The sequence below is a fragment of the Nansenia antarctica genome (genome assembly GCF_963989245.1).
Source record: "Nansenia antarctica genome assembly, chromosome: 5".
Classification (NCBI taxonomy): Eukaryota; Metazoa; Chordata; class Actinopteri; order Argentiniformes; family Microstomatidae; genus Nansenia; species Nansenia antarctica.
In genome coordinates this window covers 38,399,000-38,415,953 of record NC_137690.1, presented here as the reverse complement: position 1 = coordinate 38,415,953, position 16,954 = coordinate 38,399,000, and the positions used below count along the sequence as shown (strand labels likewise).

General features: G+C 48.5%; 1 protein-coding gene across 1 annotated transcript in view; it reads right to left on the bottom strand.

Annotated features, from left to right (window-relative positions):
* Positions 1 to 1,613: 1,613 nt before the first annotated feature.
* The window catches only part of cars1 (cysteinyl-tRNA synthetase 1), a 42,383-nt gene continuing 27,042 nt past the window's right edge, over positions 1,614 to 16,954 (bottom strand). The window contains exons 12-22 of the mRNA XM_080532756.1: positions 14,584 to 14,713; positions 14,141 to 14,244; positions 12,925 to 13,022; positions 11,856 to 12,045; positions 10,094 to 10,162; positions 8,976 to 9,057; positions 7,160 to 7,240; positions 6,509 to 6,576; positions 5,152 to 5,211; positions 4,821 to 4,904; positions 1,614 to 2,997 (exon numbers count right to left, since the gene is read on the bottom strand). Coding sequence (XP_080388882.1) covers positions 2,869 to 2,997; positions 4,821 to 4,904; positions 5,152 to 5,211; positions 6,509 to 6,576; positions 7,160 to 7,240; positions 8,976 to 9,057; positions 10,094 to 10,162; positions 11,856 to 12,045; positions 12,925 to 13,022; positions 14,141 to 14,244; positions 14,584 to 14,713 — 1,095 coding nt within the window. The 3' untranslated portion in view covers positions 1,614 to 2,868. The remainder of the gene's footprint in view (positions 2,998 to 4,820; positions 4,905 to 5,151; positions 5,212 to 6,508; positions 6,577 to 7,159; positions 7,241 to 8,975; positions 9,058 to 10,093; positions 10,163 to 11,855; positions 12,046 to 12,924; positions 13,023 to 14,140; positions 14,245 to 14,583; positions 14,714 to 16,954) is intronic.

Below are 16,954 nucleotides of genomic sequence, written 5' to 3'. Positions count from 1 at the left end.
GCATTGTCTTCCTTCACCTTAGAGGCGTATCATCCAGAGCGATACACAGGCCTCCATGACCAAGTCATGACATCAGAATAAAAACAGTACAAATTAATGACCAGCAGTCACAATGGGGGGGGGCATATGAATATGAATCTTCCTATATGGACGGCTGTGTCTAATGCTGCCAACCAATGATATATACTTATATATACTTATTTACGAATAAGATGGAGAAAAAAGAGGTCCAACTACATCACCGCAGGTTCTAGACTGACCACCAGGGGGCACTGGTTACAAAGAAGTCCCGGTCCCTAGAAGCTTATGTAGGTGTCAAAGGTTTGCATAGGTACAAGAAAGATAGGTAAGATACAGGCTATCTACAATATAATATATGCCATCTAGCTGACGCTAGTGACTTTCAGTCACACATTGCAGTGAGTGCATACATGCTTCAGTATATATGGTCCCAGATGATCTTAGCCATCCGTCTTGTAGCTATGCAGTGTTGAAGTTGAAGAGCGCAAATGGCTCCTGCCATATCTACAGTGTCTAGGAAGTAGGGACCAGGGTTTCTGTCTGGACAGTGTCATCTGCTCTCTGAGGTCTCTCTCTCCGCCCTCCTACAGCGTATTACCCGCTGCTTTAATAGGGGACACTTCACACATAAGCACACAGTTAATAGTTCACTCTGTCCACTGTCTGACCTTAGGAGTTGTGTGTACGGACAGGGAGAGAAGGTACAACATCATTAAAGGTTCCGGACACTCCTGGTCTATAGAGAAGCTCCTAGGCCAGAAGACCCTCCTGGTCTATAGAGACCCTCCCAGGTCAGAAGACCCTCCTGGTCTATAGAGACCCTCCCAGGTCAGAAGACCCTCCTGGTCTATAGAGAACCTCCTAGGCCAGAAGACCCTCCTGGTCTATAGAGAAGCTCCTAGGCCAGAAGACCCTCCTGGTCTATAGAGAAGCTCCTAGGCCAGAAGACCCTCCTGGTCTATAGAGAAGCTCCTAGGCCAGAAGACCCTCCTGGTCTATAGAGAAGCTCCTAGGCCAGAAGACCCTCCTGGTCTATAGAGAAGCTCCTAGGCCAGAAGACCCTCCTGGTCTATAGAGACCCTCCTAGGCCAGAAGACCCTCCTGGTCTATAGAGACCCTCCTAGGCCAGAAGACCCTCCTGATCTATAGAGACCCTCCTAGGCCAGAAGACCCTCCTGGTCTATAGAGACCCTCCTAGGCCAGAAGACCCTCCTGGTCTATAGAGACCCTCCTAGGCCAGAAGACCCTCCTGGTCTATAGAGACCCTCCCAGGTCAGAAGACCCTCCTGGTCTATAGAGACCCTCCCAGGTCAGAAGACCCTCCTGGTCTATAGAGACCCTCCCAGGTCAGAAGACCCTCCTGGTCTATAGAGACCCTCCCAGGTCAGAAGACCCTCCTGGTCTATAGAGACCCTCCTAGGCCAGAAGACCCTCCTGGTCTATAGAGACCCTCCCAGGTCAGAAGACCCTCCTGGTCTATAGAGACCCTCCTAGGTCAGAAGACCCTCCTGATCTATAGAGACCCTCCTAGGTCAGAAGACCCTCCTGGTCTATAGAGACCCTCCTAGGTCAGAAGACCCTCCTGGTCTATAGAGACCCTCCTAGGTCAGAAGAGGATGGTAGCACGTTACCTTACTGTACCTTGTCCTCTGGTTCTACCTCGTGTTGACGAGGTAGTTGTGTGGTAACACTGGTTACTTTCTATATGCTATGAAAACCCATACGTCATAAACTGAATGTAAACTTAACTGGAGACACTAGTCATGTTTTGAGACACACGTCACGATTGCTTCGCAGAGTCAAATCTGCTAGTGCTAACCAACGATAAATACAACTGAATTACTATTTAGCTGGCGAACTTAGTTCAACTTGGGACAAAAACAGTCCACAGGCAAACTTTGTTAACCTTGGGGGCGAAACAACCCACATAATTTACTGTTTGCATTTCTCACCTGTCTCTAAAAGTGACACGTGTTGCCAAATAATGTCTAGCATGTCAGAGCTAAGAACCATTCGGTTCTCAAGGCTACTTACTTACTATGTCAGAACAAGTAACACATTACTTAGTAAAAACCTATATAAACATGTTTTTTTTTTCAAGCCATAAAATGAAGTGCTACCAAAAACTTGAGTCAACAGAGACTTCTGGGTAAAGTGGGTGTGGGTGTTGGTGAGCAGACGAACGCAGTGGAACGCAGGAGGTTCCTGTCCTCGACACGGAAGAGGGGCAGCGTCCCAGTTCTCTAATGTGGCTTCCTGTCCTCTCACCCCTCCGGGCTTCAAACATGTCCCAGCGTGAAAGAGGTGGACAGGCAAACGCCAGGAGAGGTAGAAATTGGAGGACGGGCTCATTGTAAACGCATAGAATGGAATGAGGGAAGGTATCAAACACGCGTATGACACCATTCCTCGTTCCATGCCGTGTATTACAATGAGATCCGTCATTCAGGTTTCCACCTCCACCAGCCTCCCCTGACCAAAGTTATTTCCACCTCCACCAGCCTCCCCAGACCAAATACTGTGTTGGCCTAGCCTGTGTTAGCCTAGCCTGTGTTAGCTTAGCCTATGTTAGCTTAGCCTGAGTTAGCTTAGCCGGTGTTAGCCTAGCCTGTGTTGGCCTAGCCTGTGTTGGCCTAGCCTGTGTTAGCCTAGCCTGTGTTGGCCTAGCCTATGTTGGCCTTTAGCCTTTTCAGGTTTTTCAAGTCAGAACAATAGAGAAGAGGAGAGGAAGCCATTTTGAGATACTGGGACACACCCAGCGTCTCTTGGGCCTCCAATCAGACGCTATGGGCGGAGTGTGGGGGCGGATCTTTGGGAAGGGGCGGGGCAGGGTACAGCAGTGTCCTCTCAGCTGCCATTCTGGCTGGTCTGGACATACTGTTGGTGCAGTTTCTCCTGAGCCTCGTACAGCTTCCTTAGCTTCTTAGCCTGGCCCTTACTCAACTCCTTCCCCTCGGGATCATGGGTAGGGAAACCCTGTAGGACAGAGAGACAGACTATAAACCCTGTAGGACAGACAGACGATAAACCCTGTAGGACAGACAGACACACTATAAACCCTGTAGGACAGACAGACTATAAACCCTGTAAGACAGACTATAAACCCTGTAAAACAGACAGACAGACACACTATAAACCCTGTAGGAGACAGACAGACAGACTATAAACCCTGTAGGACAGACAGACACACTATAAACCCTGTAGGAGACAGACAGACAGACTATAAACCCTGTAGGACAGACAGACAGACTATAAACCATGGAGGACAGACAGACAGACTATAAACCATGGAGGACAGACAGACAGACAATGAACCATGGAGGACAGACAGACAGACTATAAACCAGGGGTCCCCAAACTTTTTTCTGTGAGGGCCACATAATTTTTCCTTTCTGTGATGGGGGGCCTGGGTCGGTCTCTAACATAAAATAATATGGAACGGAGTGAAATGGAGGCGGTTGCGCAAAGCAATTGCGCGCAGGAGAGCACTGGTGGATGCAAACAAAGTCTAAACAGTTGAATTTGGATGGAATTTATACCTATAGTGATATGTCAATGAAATATAATCAGTTTTACAGTCTGATACATGAGGGAGGACCCTCATCATACACGGGGGGACCCATGAAGCAGGGCTGTCTGGGGGTCCTTAAACGAGCATCAAACACTTAATTTCTACCATTCTGGTGAATTGATATGCACCAATTTGTGACCTTTCTGCATCAATTTATGGTGGAAATGTCATTATTTATGTAAAGGAAAACACAATATTCAGCCACCAGATGATCAAAATATAATGTAATATAATGCAATATAAGGCTCTCAGGCATTCTGTACTTTCAAATATGTATTCTCCTTGAGCAGTCAACATCAACTATCAGCTATTTCGCTAGCAAAAACGAAAGCTAACTTATTTGTGAAACAGCGCCCCCGCCACCACGTCGGCGCAGTGCCGCTATTGCAGTTAGAAATGACAGAAACGCTTGTAGAAAATACGACCGTCAGAGTTTTGTTGAGAGCTGAAGGCGGCTAAAATATGACGGAGGCAGCCGCCTCATAATTCTCTATGCAGGAAAACCCCTGCTTGACACAGATCATGAACAAATTATTTTGTTTTCTCCTGCAGCTGGGCATCTACATTATCTATCCCCCATTGTTTCAATTCATCTGGTGCCGCGGGACACACCTCCTCCGCGATCACATTCATACATTTATTGACAAACTTCTTTGCATTTAACAATAATAATCACTTGTGCACTGTTGGTTAAAAACCCTGCATTCTGAATCAACTTTTCTCTTTACCAACCGTTTGGCCATTTTTCATCTCTCTGAATTTTCGTTCTAGCTCACGTGCACCTGCTATAGATCCGCATTCTGTGGGCGGGTGAAACTAACTAATAATGTTATTAATGAAAATAGTTTATAACTAAGGGAAATTTTAATTTGAAAGCCAACCTTTAATATCAAATACAGATATGATATGATTAAAACATATATTTAAAGTTTAATTTTCAAAATATGTTTCTGGCATTGTTGAGAGTGTGTGGGGGCGACGTTGTTCAAAGGGCCGGTCCAAGTGTGGGGGTGGGCCGTGTTCGGCCCGCGGGCCGTAGTTTGGGGACCCCTGCTATAAACCATGGAGGACAGACAGACTATAAACCATGGAGGACAGACAGACAGACAGACTAAACCATGGAGGACAGACAGACAGAGACTATAAACCATGGAGGACAGACAGACAGACAGACTATAAACCATGGAGGACAGACAGACAGACAGACACAGTTACTCTGATATTTTACCGTGTCATCAAAGATGGAGTATTTGTCGGTTTCAGAGCGGAACATGTCGCATGGTGAGATCTTCATCTTCGCCAGCTTGGCCAACTGTGACGCGGAGACAGAGACACATCAACACCCTGACCACCACCTGATCACACTTAAAGCACAATTCTACCCCAAAAATACAACGTTTGTATATTTCTAGTCAGCCCAATCTCATAGGAACAGAGCCCCATAGACATCCTGATCGCAATCTTAGATGGACCTCCTGGTTTTTGACCCAAGTGGTGTTGGTGTGACAGTGGTCTTGGTTGGAGGATGTGGTCTGTTCTGCAGAGCGCAGCGTTAGTACCTCCTGTTCCTGCTTCTTCCTGGCAGCTTCTTCCTTCTTCTTCATCTTCTCCTCCTCCATCTAGAGGAAACAACAACAATTCATAACTTTATCCTAGAAGACCATAACAGTTCATAACTTCATGCTAGAAGACCACAATGGTTCATAACCTCATCCTAGAAGACCACAATGGTTCATAACCTCATCCTAGAAGACCACAACAGTTCATAACTACTCATAGTCTCCTCATTTTCTACCTCCCCCAGATTCCCCTGGTGTTCTACCTCCCCCTGTCTCCCCTGGTGTTCTACCTCCACCAGCCTCCCCAGGTGTTCTACCTCCCTAGCCTCCCCTGGTGTTCTACCTCCCCCAGCCTCCCCTGGTGTTCTACCTCCCCCAGCCTCCCCTGGTGTTCTACCTCCCCCAGCCTCCCCTGGTGTTCTGCCTCCCCCAGCCTCCCCTGGTGTTCTACCTCCCCCAGCCTCCCCAGGAGTTCTACCTCCCCCAGCCTCCCCTGGTGTTCTACCTCCACCAGCCTCCCCTGGTGTTCTACCTCCCCCAGCCTCCCCTGGTGTTCTACCTCCACTAACCTCCCCTGGTGTTCTACCTCCACCAGCCTCCCCTGGTGTTCTACCTCCACTAACCTCCCCTGGTGTTCTACCTCCCCCAGCCTCCCCTGGTGTTCTACCTCCCCCAGCCTCCCCTGGTGTTCTACCTCCACCAGCCTCCCCTGGTGTTCTACCTCCACCAGCCTCCCCTGGTGTTCTACCTCCCCCAGCCACCCCTGGTGTTCTACCTCCACCAGCCTCCCCTGGTGTTCTACCTCCCCCAGCCACCCCTGGTGTTCTACCTCCACTAACCTCCCCTGGTGTTCTAACTCCCCCAGCCTCCCCTGGTGTTCTACCTCCCCTAGCCTCCCCTGGTGTTCTACCTCCACCAGCCTCCCCTGGTGTTCTACCTCCCCCAGCCTCCCCTGGTGTTCTACCTCCACCAGCCTCCCCTGGTGTTCTACCTCCCCCAGCCTCCCCTGGTGTTCTGCCTCCCCCAGCCTCCACAGCTCAGAACAAGTATGTTCCAATGGACCTATCGCTAAGCCACACTCGGACAAACAAACAACTCGGACAAACAAACAACTCGGACAAACAAACAACGCTTCACTGACAGTGACTGACTGAGACAATGGTGACAATTTCTATTTGGGGGCGTGGCTTAGCGATAGGTCCATTGTCTAACACGTCCAATGAGGGCGGCTCCGGACTACAACTCAAAAGAGAAACTCAATCTGAGAATCCCAGACTACCCACGTTGTCCCCCTTCTTCTTCTCCTCATCCCTCTCTCTTTCTTACCTTCTTCTCCTCATCCCTCTCTCTTTCTTACCTTCTTCTTCTCATCCCTCTCTCTCAGCAGTGTCTCTCTGTCCACCAGTTTCACCACTGTAGGAAGGCCTGGTAGGAGGGATGAGAACACAGACGGATGATGACATGAGTGGATGCTTACTAACACTGTTCACTGGCTGAGTTCCTGGTGGTGTCTGGGTGAATGTGAACAGGCCATGAGAGGGTCGGCCACTGGAATTAGCCAAGGGTACATGCAGTCTGGAGATGGACATCATTCATCTGTGATATACAGTAAGACTAGAAAATCCTCAATGTGAGTGTGTGTGGTTGTGTATGCGCGTGTGTGTACTGTATATGTGTGTGTGTGTGTGTACTGTACATGCGCGTGTGTGTGTGTGTGTGTGTGTGTGTGTGTACAGAACATGTGTGTGTGTATGTGTGTGTGTGTATGTACTGTACGTGTGTGTATGTGTGTACTGTACGTTTGTGTGCGTTTGTGTGTGTGTGTGTGTGTGTATGGTATATGTGTGTGTGTGTGTGTGTATTGTACGTGTGTGTGTGTGTGTGTGTGTGTGTGTACTGTATGTGTGTGTGTGTGTGTGTGTGTGTGTGTACTGTATGTGTGTGTGTGTGTGTGTATGTGTGTGTGTGTGTGTGTATGTGTGTGTGTGTGTGTGTATACACCAGTCACCTTCATGGTCCTCCAGACGGACCCCCAGCTCAGGTAAGGTGTCATCACGGACCACGTCACACAGCTGCAGCACCTCAGTCACTGAGAACACACACATCACAAGGCAAGGCAAGTTTATTTGTACAGCACATTTCATACAACAGGGGCAATTCAAGTGCTTTACATACATTACCGGTATACCACTAACCCTACAGCAAGAGGAGCATAGTAAGAAAATAAAAATGACAATGAATAAAAGCAAATATAAGAAGAAAATAGATAAAACATTTAATAATACAATAGTTAATGGATAAAAGACATTGATAGAAGTGTTTGTGTTTAATCATAACTGCTGCAAAACATGAAGGTTTTTAGCTTAGATTTAAATATTTTAAGGGTTTGGACTGTTTGATTTCTTCAGGGAGTTTGTTCCAGGAGCATGCGGCAGCGTGACTGAAAGCTGCTGCACCGTGTTTTGTTTTCACTCTTGGAATGATCAGCTGATTAGTCTCAGCTGACCTTAGGGACCTTGCGGGAATATAGGGTGGGAGGAGATCTGATATGTATTTTGGTCCAAGACCATTTTGTGATTTGTATGTAATTAGGAGGATTTTGAATTCAATTCACTGCAGGGATCTCAGGATGGGTGTAATGTGTTCAAACTTTTTGGTTTTTGTTAGGACCCTAGCAGCAGCATTTTGGATGAGCTGCAATTTACGAACACCCCCTTAGGTAGGCTTGTTAACAAGCCATTGCAATAATCAAGTCTACTCGAGTTTTTCAAGGTCTTTCAGGTGATAGTAGGCTGATTTAGTTATCGAGTTTATGTGGCTGTTGAAGTTTAGATCAGAGTCTAGAATTACAACAAGATTTCTGATGTTTTTTTTGTTTGAAGCGAGAGAGAATCAAGTTTTGCACTGACTTTTGATCTTTTGTCAGGTGCACCGAATACAATTATCTCTGTTTTGTCCTTGTTTAGTTGGAGGAAGTTTTGCGTCATCCAGGCTTTTATTTGCTCAATGCAATTACAGAGATTGTCAATGGGACTATAGTCGTTCGGTGAGAAGCCTATGTAGATTTGAGTGTCATCCGCATAGTTGTGGTAGGCAAGTTTGTTCTTTTTTATTATGTGTCCCAATGGAAGCATGTAGAGATTGAATAGAAGGGGGCCAAGGATTGACCATTGGGGAACCCCACATGTCATTTTAATTTGGTCAGTTACAAAGATGCCAATGGAGACATAGTAGCTTCTGTCCTGAGTTTAGGGCAGTGCCCGAAAGTCCTACCCAGGTTTTTAGTCTATTTGAATGTTGTGGTCTACAGTGTCAAAGGCAGCACTAAGATCTAATAGTACCAAAACTGAGAGTCTGTGTTTACGCAAATGTCATTAAGGACCTTAATAAGGGCCGTTTCAGTGCTATGTAGGGGGCATAGCCTGACTGAAAGTTATCGAAGAGATAATTTAGGGTAAAATAATTGCTAAGTTGTTTGTGGGCAACCATTTCAATTATTTTTCCTTTACAGGGAAGGTTTGATATGGGTCTGTAGTTGTTTAGTACAAATGGGTCTAGGCCGTTCTTTTTTAGTAGAGGCTTAATAACTGCAGTTTTCAGGGCTTCAGGGAAGATTCCTGATGAAAGGGAAGTGTTGATTATTTGTATTAGTTCGCCTGCCATGCAGCTAAATATGTTTGTTGGCAGGACATCAAGGACAACGGCTTTGCTGTCGCAAAAATAACACAGGGTGCTGTATATCACGTGTTTTAGTGATCATTTTATGGTATGTTGATTATCTACCTAACACCTTATATCTGATGATATAGAATAGAATATTCCACCTTTCTGTTCTCTGGCGATTCTCCTCACAGCGGCCCTGAAGTCAGACAGCACCGCCAGGTAGGGCATGACCGTGCTCTCCAGCTGGGATTAAAACAACAACATCCACAACTATGAGGTCTCTCCCCTTTATATGACATCTACAACCATGAGGTCTCTCCCCTTTATATGACATCTACAACCAAATGTCCTTATTTATTTTTTGAATTCTTACTTTTCAATTCCAAACAGAAATGGTGATTCATTCTTGATTCGTTACAGCAAACCATGTGATTAACCTGATTACATTTTGGATTGGCTTGACAGCCCTAAAATGTACATAATAAACATACATTTAGATGTATGTATGTATGAACATTTTCACTGTTCTAATAGTCTAACACCTTCCCAAAATTGTTCTTATACTGTGCTCTGTTACTATACAACTGTACTAGAATTGAACTAGGGTAAAGAACCGTACTAGAACTGAACTAGGGTAAAGAACCGTACTAGAACTGAACTAGGGTAAAAAAAGGGGTGTGTGAAGGACTAACCAGCAGCATACTTACATCCACACTATTCACTGCATTTCCTTGTCTGGTACTCTGGAATGACAATAAAGTTGAATCTAATCTAATCTAATCTAATCTAATCTAATCTAATCCAATCCAAAGCACGTACTAGAACAGTACTAGGATAAAGAACCGTACTAGAATAGCACTAGGACAAACAACCGTTCTAGAACCATACTAGAACCGTACTAGGTTAAAGAACCGTACTAGAACAGTACTAGGTTAATGAACCGTACTAGAACAGTACTAGAACAGTACTAGAACAGTACTAGGTTAGGTTAAAGAACAGTACTAGAACAGTACTAGGTTAAAGAATAGTACTAGAACAGTACTAGAACAGTACTAGAACAGTACTAGGTTAAAGAATAGTACTAGAACAGTACTAGGTTAAAGAACAGTACTAGGTTAAAGAATAGTACTAGAACAGTACTAGGTTAAAGAACAGTACTAGGTTAAAGAACAGTACTAGAACAGTACTAGGTTAAAGAACAGTACTAGGTTAAAGAACAGTACTAGAACAGTACTAGTTAAGACAGGGTGTGTGCAGGACTAACCAGCAGCATACTCACATCCACACTGTCGCCGTTTCCTCCCACTGGGAACCCCAGAGCCTCCGTCCCTTCTATGGCCCCAAACATCTGACAGGGTAGAGAGGAGGAGGAGAGGAGGAGAGCAGAGGAGGAGGAACAGAGGAGGTAGGAGAGGAGGAGGAACAGAGGAGTAGAGGAGAGGAGGAGGAGGAACAGAGGGGGTAGGAGAGGAGTAGGAACAGAGGAGAGGAGAGGAGGAGGAGGAACAGAGGGGGTAGGAGAGGAGGAGGAACAGAGGAGAGGAGAGGAGAGGAGGAGGAAGAACAGAGGGGGTAGGAGAGGAGGAGGAGGAACAGAGGGGGTAGGAGAGGAGGAGGAACAGAGGGGGCAGGAGAGGAGGAGGAGGAACAGAGGGGGTAGGAGAGGAGGAGGAACAGAGGGGGCAGGAGAGGAGGAGGAGGAACAGAGGGGGTAGGAGAGGAGGAGGAGGAGGAACAGAGGGGGTAGAAGAGGAGGAGGAACAGAGGGGGCAGGAGAGGAGGAGGAGGAACAGAGGGGGTAGGAGAGGAGGAGGAGGAACAGAGGGGGCAGGAGAGGAGGAGGAAGAACAGAGGGGGTAGGAGAGGAGGAAGAACAGAGGGGGTAGGAGAGGAGGAGGAGGAACAGAGGGGGTAGGAGAGGAGGAGGAGGAGGAACAGAGGGGGTAGGAGAGGAGGAGGAGGAACAGAGGAGGAGGAACAGAGGAGGAGGAGGAACAGAGGGGGTTGATGTGTCATTTTAGTGTAGTAGTGTGTGTTGTGTTGTGTTGTGAACTGGGTATGAGACTCTGTTTCAGGGGAGGCTGGTGGAGGTAGAAATGGGAGGTCCAAAACATGTGTGTGTATGTGTGTGTGTGTGTGTGTGTGTGTGTGTGTGTGTGTGTGTGTGCTAGCATATTGCTAGCATATCAGCCCAGTAGAGCTCTCAGGTCTTCTGACGCTGGTTTTCTCTGTGTACCACATGTACAAAAGAAGAGATTTGGTGAGGCTGCATTCTCATTTTATGCACCCAAACTGTGTCTTCACTGCCAGTTTACATTAGGGATGCAACCTCAGCACATATGTTCAAGTCAAGACTAAAAACCCATCTTTTTAATATTGCCTTTAAATGACAAAATAACTTAATTATGATTATATAATGATTGGAGCACTTTGAGCTGCAACGTTTGCAGGAAAAGCTCTATACAAATGAAAAGTTATTATTATTATTATTATTATTATATTCAAGCAAAATTGGTATTGTAAATAAGTAATTGAATCGTGAATCGATTCGAAACCTTGTGAATCGGAATAGAATCGTTTTGGGAAATCAGTGGCGATACCCAGCCTTAGTGTGTGTGTGTGTGTCCTCACCTTCAGCATGTCAGTGAGGTAGAGGTGTGTGCGTGTGTCTGTGTGTGTGTGTACCTTCAGCAGGTCAGTGAGGTAGAGGAGTGTGTGTGTGTGTGTGTGTGTGTGTGTGTACCTTCAGCAGGTCAGTGAGGTAGAGGAGTGTGTGTGTGTGTGTGTGTACCTTCAGCATGTCAGTGAGGTAGAGGAGTGTGTGTGTGTGTGTGTGTGTACCTTCAGCATGTCAGTGAGGTAGAGGAGTGTGTGTGTGTGTGTGTGTGTGTGTGTGTGTGTGTACCTTCAGCATGTCAGTGAGGTAGAGGAGTGTGTGTGTGTGTGAGTGTGTGTGTGTGTGTGTGTGTACCTTCAGCAGGTCAGTGAGGTAGAGGAGTGTGTGTGTGTGTGTGTGTGTGTGTGTGTGTGTGTGTGTGTACCTTCAGCATGTCAGTGATGTACAGGGCGATGGTCTTCAGCAGGGCGCGGTTGGGCTGCAGCCTGCCGGTCTTCCTGAGGGCGGTGTAGGTGTTGGCCACGCCCACCAGCGCCCGCATCTCCTCCAGGGCCGCGCGCGTGTCCACGTTGTCACACAGAGCCTCGTGCACCGCCGCCTTCCTCTCATAGAAGCTACACACACACACACACACACACACACACACACACACACACACACACAGAAAGATTCACGCACATACACACAGAAAGACACACACACACACACACACACACAGAAAGACACACACACATACACACAGAAAGACACACACACACACATACACACACACACACACACACACACAAAGACACACACACACACAGAAAGACACACACACATACACATGCACACAGAATGACACACGCACATACACACAGAAAGACACACGCACATACACACAGAAAGACACGCACACACACACACACACACACACAGAAAGACACACGCACACAGAAAGACACGCACACACACACACAGAAAGACACACGCACACAGAAAGACACACGCACACACACACACAGAAAGACACACGCACACACACACACACACACACACAGAAAGACCCACACGCACGCACACACACACACAGAGAAAGACACACGCACACACAGAAAGACACACGCACACACAGAAAGACACACACACACACAGACACACGCACACACACATACACACACACACACAGCAGGGATCATATTAGTGTGTGTGTTGTGTGAGTGTGTGTCTGTCTGTGTTTATATGTGTGTGCGTGCATGTCTGTCTTGTGTGTGCGTGTGTCTTTCTGTGTGTGTATGTGTGTGTGGCCGTGTGTGTGGCCGTGTGTGTGCGTGCGTGCATGTGTGTGTCTGTGAGTGTGACCGTGTGTGTGTGTCTGTGAGTGTGTGTGTGTGTTTTGTGCGTGCGTGTGTGTGTCTGTGAGTGTGACCATGTGTGTGTGTGTGTGTGTGGTGATGGAGGGAGGGAGCTATTGACCAATAGCAGCACACGGGGGGCGGGGCTTCTGTCCTCACCTCTTGTTGAGCTCTATTTCAGACTCCTCCCACTTCTCAAACTGGCCTGTGATGTCAGTGGGCGCTCTCAGGATGTCCTTCACGTTCAGGAAGAACTCCTGCGGGGAGGAAATCACCATCACCATGACCATGACGACCTTTACGCCATCCCTTAAGCCCCGCCTTTAGAAATCTTTTATTTAACTAGAACAGCCATGGGTGGGGTCATTAACACTAGAACAGCCATGGTGGGGTCATTAACACTAGAACAGCCATGGGTGGGGTCATTAACACTAGAACAGCCATGGGTGGGGTCATTTAACACTAGAACAGCCATGGGTGGGGTCATTAACACTAGAACAGCCATGGTGGGGTCATTAACACTAGAACAGCCATGGTGGGGTCATTAACACTAGAACAGCCATGGTGGGGTCATTAACACTAGAACAGCCATGGTGGGGTCATTAACACTAGAACAGCCTCCATTCATGACTTTCCCTAGATATGTGCGATGGAGAGAAGAGAAGAGAGAGGGATGGAGAGAGGGGAGGAGAAGAGAGTGGGATGAGAGAAGGGAGGAGAAGAGAAGAGAGAGGGATGGAGAGAGAAGGGAGGAGAAGAGAAGAGATAGGGATGAGAGAGAAGGGAGGAGAAGAGAAGAGAGTGGGATGGAGAAGGGAGGAGAAGAGAGAGGGATGGAGAGAGAAGGGAGGAGAAGAGAAGAGAGAGGGATGGAGAGAGAAGGGAGGAGAAGAGAAGAGATAGGGATGAGAGAGAAGGGAGGAGAAGAGAAGAGAGTGGGATGGAGAAGGGAGGAGAAGAGAGAGGGATGGAGAGAGAAGGGAGGAGAAGAGAAGAGAGAGGGATGGAGAGAGAAGGGAGGAGAAGAGAAGAGAGAGGGGTGGAGAAGGGAGGAGAAGAGAAGAGGGTGGGAGAGAGGAGAAGAGAGAGGGATGAGAGAGGAGAGAGGGATGGAGAAGAAAAGAGAGAGGGATGAAGAGAAAAGAGAGACATGGAGAGAGGAGAGGAGAGAGGGATGGAGGGAGGAGGGGAGAGAGGGATGGAGAGAAGAGAAGAGAGAGGGATGGAGAGAGGAGAGGAGGGAGGGATGGAGGGAGGAGAGGAGGGAGGGATGGAGGGAGGAGAGGAGAGAGGGATGGAGGGAGGAGGGAGGGATGGAAGGAGGAGGGGGGGATGGATGGAGGAGAGGAGGGAGGGATGGAGGAGGGGGTCGTACGTTGGTGAACCTCTCGTACTGCACAGCAGAGTCCATGGTGTTGGGGGAGTAGTCCAGCGTGTCCTTCCACGAGTGCATCAGGAAGGCCAGACGCAGCTGGCGCGCTGAGGACACACACACACACACACACACACACACTAGCTGTTAGCATGTTAACACAGTCAGTTAATCAGTCAGTTAGGTCACACTCACATTCAGACGCACACGCTCACGCTCACACTCACACTCAGACACAGACACTCACACTCAGACACAGACACTCACACAGACACAGACACAGACACAGACACTCACACAGACACAGACACACACACGCGCACACACACACACACACACACAATAGCAGTTAGCATGTTAACACAGTCAGTTAGTCAGTCAATTAGGTCACGTTCACACACACACACACACACACACACACACACACACACACGGTGTCAGTCCACCTGTGTTCTTGGCGAGGGCGTCCTTGATGGTGATGAAGTTCTTGAGTGACTTGGACATCTTGCAGCCGGCGATGGTCAGGTGACCAGTGTGGAGGAAGTAACGGACCCAGTGGTCGTTCTCAAAGAAGGCCTGAGGGGGGAGGGGAGGACACCACACTGGGTTACCACGGTTACAGACTGGGTCACCTGGGTTACAGGTATGATTCCATTATCAACACCCGACTTGAGTTCATTCACGTCAAGCCCCCCCCCCGCGTGACTCAAATGTTTTGGGAGTTTTGTGGACTGAAACTACACTGAAATGTTTTCAGTTTTTTCGTCAGCTAAAACTAAGAAGTATTATTAGTCAAAATGGCTAATAATATGCGTCTTTGTCGACAACGACCTAACATTGAAATAGCCTGACAAGATGAACAGCGCCACTCACATTCTTTGGGCAGCCCCCTGCCTCTCTGTGTCAGCCCCCTGCCTCTCTGTGTCAGCACCCTGCCTCTCTGTGTCAGCACCCTGCCTCTCTGTGTCAGCACCCTGCCTCTCTGTGTCAGCACCCTGCCTCTCTGTGTCAGCACCCCGCCTCTCTGTGTCAGCACCCCGCCTCTCTGTGTCAGCCCCCTGCCTCTCTGTGTCAGCACCCTGCCTCTCTGTGTCAGCACCCTGCCTCTCTGTGTCAGCACCCTGCCTCTCTGTGTCAGCACCCTGCCTCTCTGTGTCAGCACCCCGCCTCTCTGTGGGCAGCACCCTGCCTCTCTGTGTCAGCCCCCTGCCTCTCTGTGTCAGCACCCTGCCTCTCTGTGTCAGCACCCTGCCTCTCTGTGTCAGCACCCCGCCTCTCTGTGGGCAGCACCTTGCCTCTCTGTGTCAGCCCCCTGCCTCTCTGTGTCAGCACCCTGCCTCTCTGTGTCAGCACCTTGCCTCTCTGTGTCAGCCCCCTGCCTCTCTGTGTCAGCACCCTGCCTCTCTGTGTCAGCAGCCCCCTGCCTCTCTGTGTCAGCCCCCTGCCTCTCTGTGTCAGCAGCACCCTGCCTCTCTGTGTCAGCCCCCTGCCTCTCTGTGTCAGCACCCTGCCTCTCTGTGTCAGCCCCCTGCCTCTCTGTGTCAGCACCCTGCCTCTCTGTGTCAGCCCCCTGCCTCTCTGTGTCAGCCCCCTGCCTCTCTGTGTCAGCACCTTGCCTCTCTGTGTCAGCACCCTGCCTCTCTGTGTCAGCACCCTGCCTCTCTGTGTCAGCCCCCTGCCTCTCTGTGTCAGCACCCTGCCTCTCTGTGTCAGCACCCTGCCTCTCTGTGTCAGCCCCCTGCCTCTCTGTGTCAGCCCCCTGCCTCTCTGTGTCAGCACCCTGCCTCTCTGTGTCAGCACCCTGCCTCTCTGTGTCAGCACCCTGCCTCTCTGTGTCAGCACCCTGCCTCTCTGTGTCAGCCCCCTGCCTCTCTGTGTCAGCACCCTGCCTCTCTGTGTCAGCCCCCTGCCTCTCTGTGTCAGCACCTTGCCTCTCTGTGTCAGCACCCCGCCTCTCTGTGTCAGCACCCTGCCTCTCTGTGTCAGCCCCCTGCCTCTCTGTGTCAGCACCCTGCCTCTCTGTGTCAGCCCCCTGCCTCTCTGTGTCAGCACCCTGCCTCTCTGTGTCAGCACTAGGGGTGCAACGGTTCTCGGTTTTTTTACGGACGGTACGGTTTGCGTTCCACGGCTCAATTCACTAGTGAACCGTGACGGTTTTCGTTTTTTTTTTTTTTTTTTTTTTTTTTTTTTACCTTTATTTTACCAGGAAGTCACATTGAGATTAAAACCTCTTTTACAAGAGAGACCTGGCCAAGACAGGGTCAAAATAGTAGCTTAAAAAAACTGTTCAGATAACAAGACAGGACATAAGACAGTGGCAACAATACAATAGACAAACAATGGTAGGGGTATTTACAAGGTGATTAAAACATTGAGAAGTCTAACCAAAGCAGGTACAGCGAGCGGTGACCACATCCTTTAATCTACGCTTGAAGATACTTATGGAAATAAGGGCCTCTAATTTAAAAGTAGTCTGTAGGTCATTCCAAGACCAAGGGCCATAATAAGACAAGCTTGCCCTTCCAACATTGTTCATGATAAGTGGCACCTTGTATTGTAGCCATCTACGAGACCTGAGACCCGAGCCACTCGGTATAGGGATGAACTTCAGGCCCAGATAATTCGGTAAGAAGCCAGAGATGATTTTAAACACAAGAGTGTACCAGTGTTGGAGCCTTCTGACAGAAAGAGATGGCCATCCAACCAGACTATACAGTGTACAGTGATGGGTCCTGAAGGCACTATTGGTGATGTATCTTAGAACCGAATGATACAGGGGGTCTAGCTTGGATAAAGTGGACAGAGAAGCAAACCTAT